Source organism: Alligator sinensis, unplaced genomic scaffold (genome assembly GCF_000455745.1).
Source record: "Alligator sinensis unplaced genomic scaffold, ASM45574v1 scaffold536_1, whole genome shotgun sequence".
Taxonomy (NCBI): domain Eukaryota; kingdom Metazoa; phylum Chordata; order Crocodylia; family Alligatoridae; genus Alligator; species Alligator sinensis.
Genome location: NW_005842951.1, coordinates 416,796 through 418,720, shown reverse-complemented (window position 1 = coordinate 418,720; position 1,925 = coordinate 416,796). Strand labels below are relative to the sequence as shown.

The following is a 1,925-nucleotide window of genomic DNA, read 5'->3' as shown; positions in this document are numbered from 1 at the left end:
CTTCCCTGACCTCTGATCATGCGCGTGGCTCTTCTCTGGACTCTCTCAAGCTTCTCCACATCCTTTTTTAATTGTGGAGCCCAAAACTGGATGCAGTACTCCAGCTGCGGCCTCACTAAGGCCGAGTACAAGGGGAGAATGATGTCCCGGGATTTGCTTGAGAAGCATCTATGGATGCAAGCCAGCGTTTTGGTCGCTCTTGAGAGAGTCCAGAGAAGAGCCACGCGCATGATCAGAGTGCCCCAGGGGTCAGTTCTGCGTCCAGTTTTGTTCAAAATCCACATTAACGATCTGGAAGATGGGATGGAGTGCAGCAAGTTCATGGATCACACCAAGCTGGGGGGAGCAGCAGATATGCTGGACGGTAGGGCTAGGATTCAGAGTGACCTTGGACCAATTGGACAAATTGGAGGATTGGGCCAAAAAAAATCTCATGAGGTTCAACAAGGATAAGTGCAAAGTCCTGCAGTTAGGACGGAACAATCCCATGTACCAGTACAGGCTGGGGCTGACTGGCTGGCAGCAGCTCTGCTGAAAAGGACCTGTGGGTTACAGCGGACAATAAGATGGATATGAGCCAGTAGTGTGCCTTTGTTGCCGAAAAGGCTAACAGCATACTGGGCTGCATTAGTAGAAGCATTGCCAGCAGATCAAGGGAAGTGTTTGTTCCCCTTTGTTCAGCAGCGGTGTGGCCACATCTGGAGTACTGTATCCAGTTTTGGGCCCCCCCCATAGAAAGGACATGGACAAATTGGAGTGAGTCCAGTGGAGGGCTACATAAATGGTGAGGGGGTTGAGGGACATGACTTATGAAGAGAGGCTGAGAGAATTGGTCTCATTTAGTCTGGAGAAGAGGAGACTGAGAGGGGATTTGATAGTATCCTTTAACTACCTGAAAGGTGGTTACAAAGAAGATGGAGCTGGGCAGTTCTCAGTGGTGGCAGATGACAGAACAAGGAGCAGTGGTCTCAAATTGCAGCAAGGGAAGTTTAGGTTGGATATTAGGAAAAACTCTCTCATTAGGAGGGTGGTAAAGCACTGGAACAGGTTACCTAGACAGGTGATGGAAGGTTTTTAAGGCCCAGCTTGACAAAGTCCTGGCTGGGATGATCCTGCTTTGAGCAGGGGGCTGGACTAGATGACCTCCTGTGGGTCCCTTCCCTTCCCTTCCCAGCTGAATTGTCTATGATTCCATGTCAAGAGGACTGAACTGAGTGCTCTCAAGTTAACCACAGGAATCATCTATCGATCCATGACCTGAAGTACGATTCCCTAAAAGGAATGATGCCTGAATGCGGAGTACGTTGAACTCCTGAAAAAAATTAAGTGCCAGCTATTAATGACACTTGTAAGAAACTATCATAAAATATATTTTAAGGGAGGGGGGGGAGGGGAAGATGAGCATGAGTTACTTTAGTAAAGACAAAGAAGAGGTATTTACTGCAATGGCATTAGGGAAAAGGAAGGAAACAAGGCTGAGACTCTTAGGATGGCCTGCCTCCAACTTGATGACCCAGCTCTCGCTGGCGAGCGGGTGACTTAGCGACCCGTTTACAGTAAACACGAACACTTATTTGCCTATTTTGGGGGTACGGTCGTTTTTCAGCAAATACGCTCATGCTGAGCTTCCCAGGGACTCATCTCCTCTCAAAGACACGACCGCGCGGAACGGGATGGGGAACGGGAACGGGGCCGGGGCCGGGGCCGGGCAGTGACCTGGATGAAGGCGGAGGCCTGCAGGCACTTGGCGCTCTCCACCGTCACCTTGAGGCCGTTGGCGGTGGCCACGCACGTGGCGACATCCCGGAAGTGCACGGCCCGCAGCATGGTGGACAGGTGCCGCGCCTTGTCCAGGCTGGCGGCCAGCACGTAGCGCGCCCCGCTCCCATCCGCCCCGGCCCCCGCCGGCGGCAACAGCGGCATCA

At 52.1% G+C, this 1,925-nt stretch overlaps 1 protein-coding gene across 3 annotated transcripts in view; it reads right to left on the bottom strand.

Annotated features, from left to right (window-relative positions):
- The window catches only part of RAD1 (RAD1 checkpoint DNA exonuclease), a 9,661-nt gene extending 7,742 nt beyond the window's left edge, over positions 1–1,919 (bottom strand). For 2 of the 3 annotated variants that reach the window (XR_003091943.1, XM_025192631.1), the window contains exon 1: positions 1,717–1,919. Coding sequence is in view for 2 of the 3 variants with exons in the window: in XM_025192631.1 (XP_025048416.1) it covers positions 1,717–1,827 (111 nt within the window). In the remaining variant the exon portion in view is untranslated. The remainder of the gene's footprint in view (positions 1–1,716) is intronic. The other variant, XM_025192632.1, reaches the window with a different exon arrangement.
- Between the last annotated feature and the right edge of the window lie 6 nt (positions 1,920–1,925).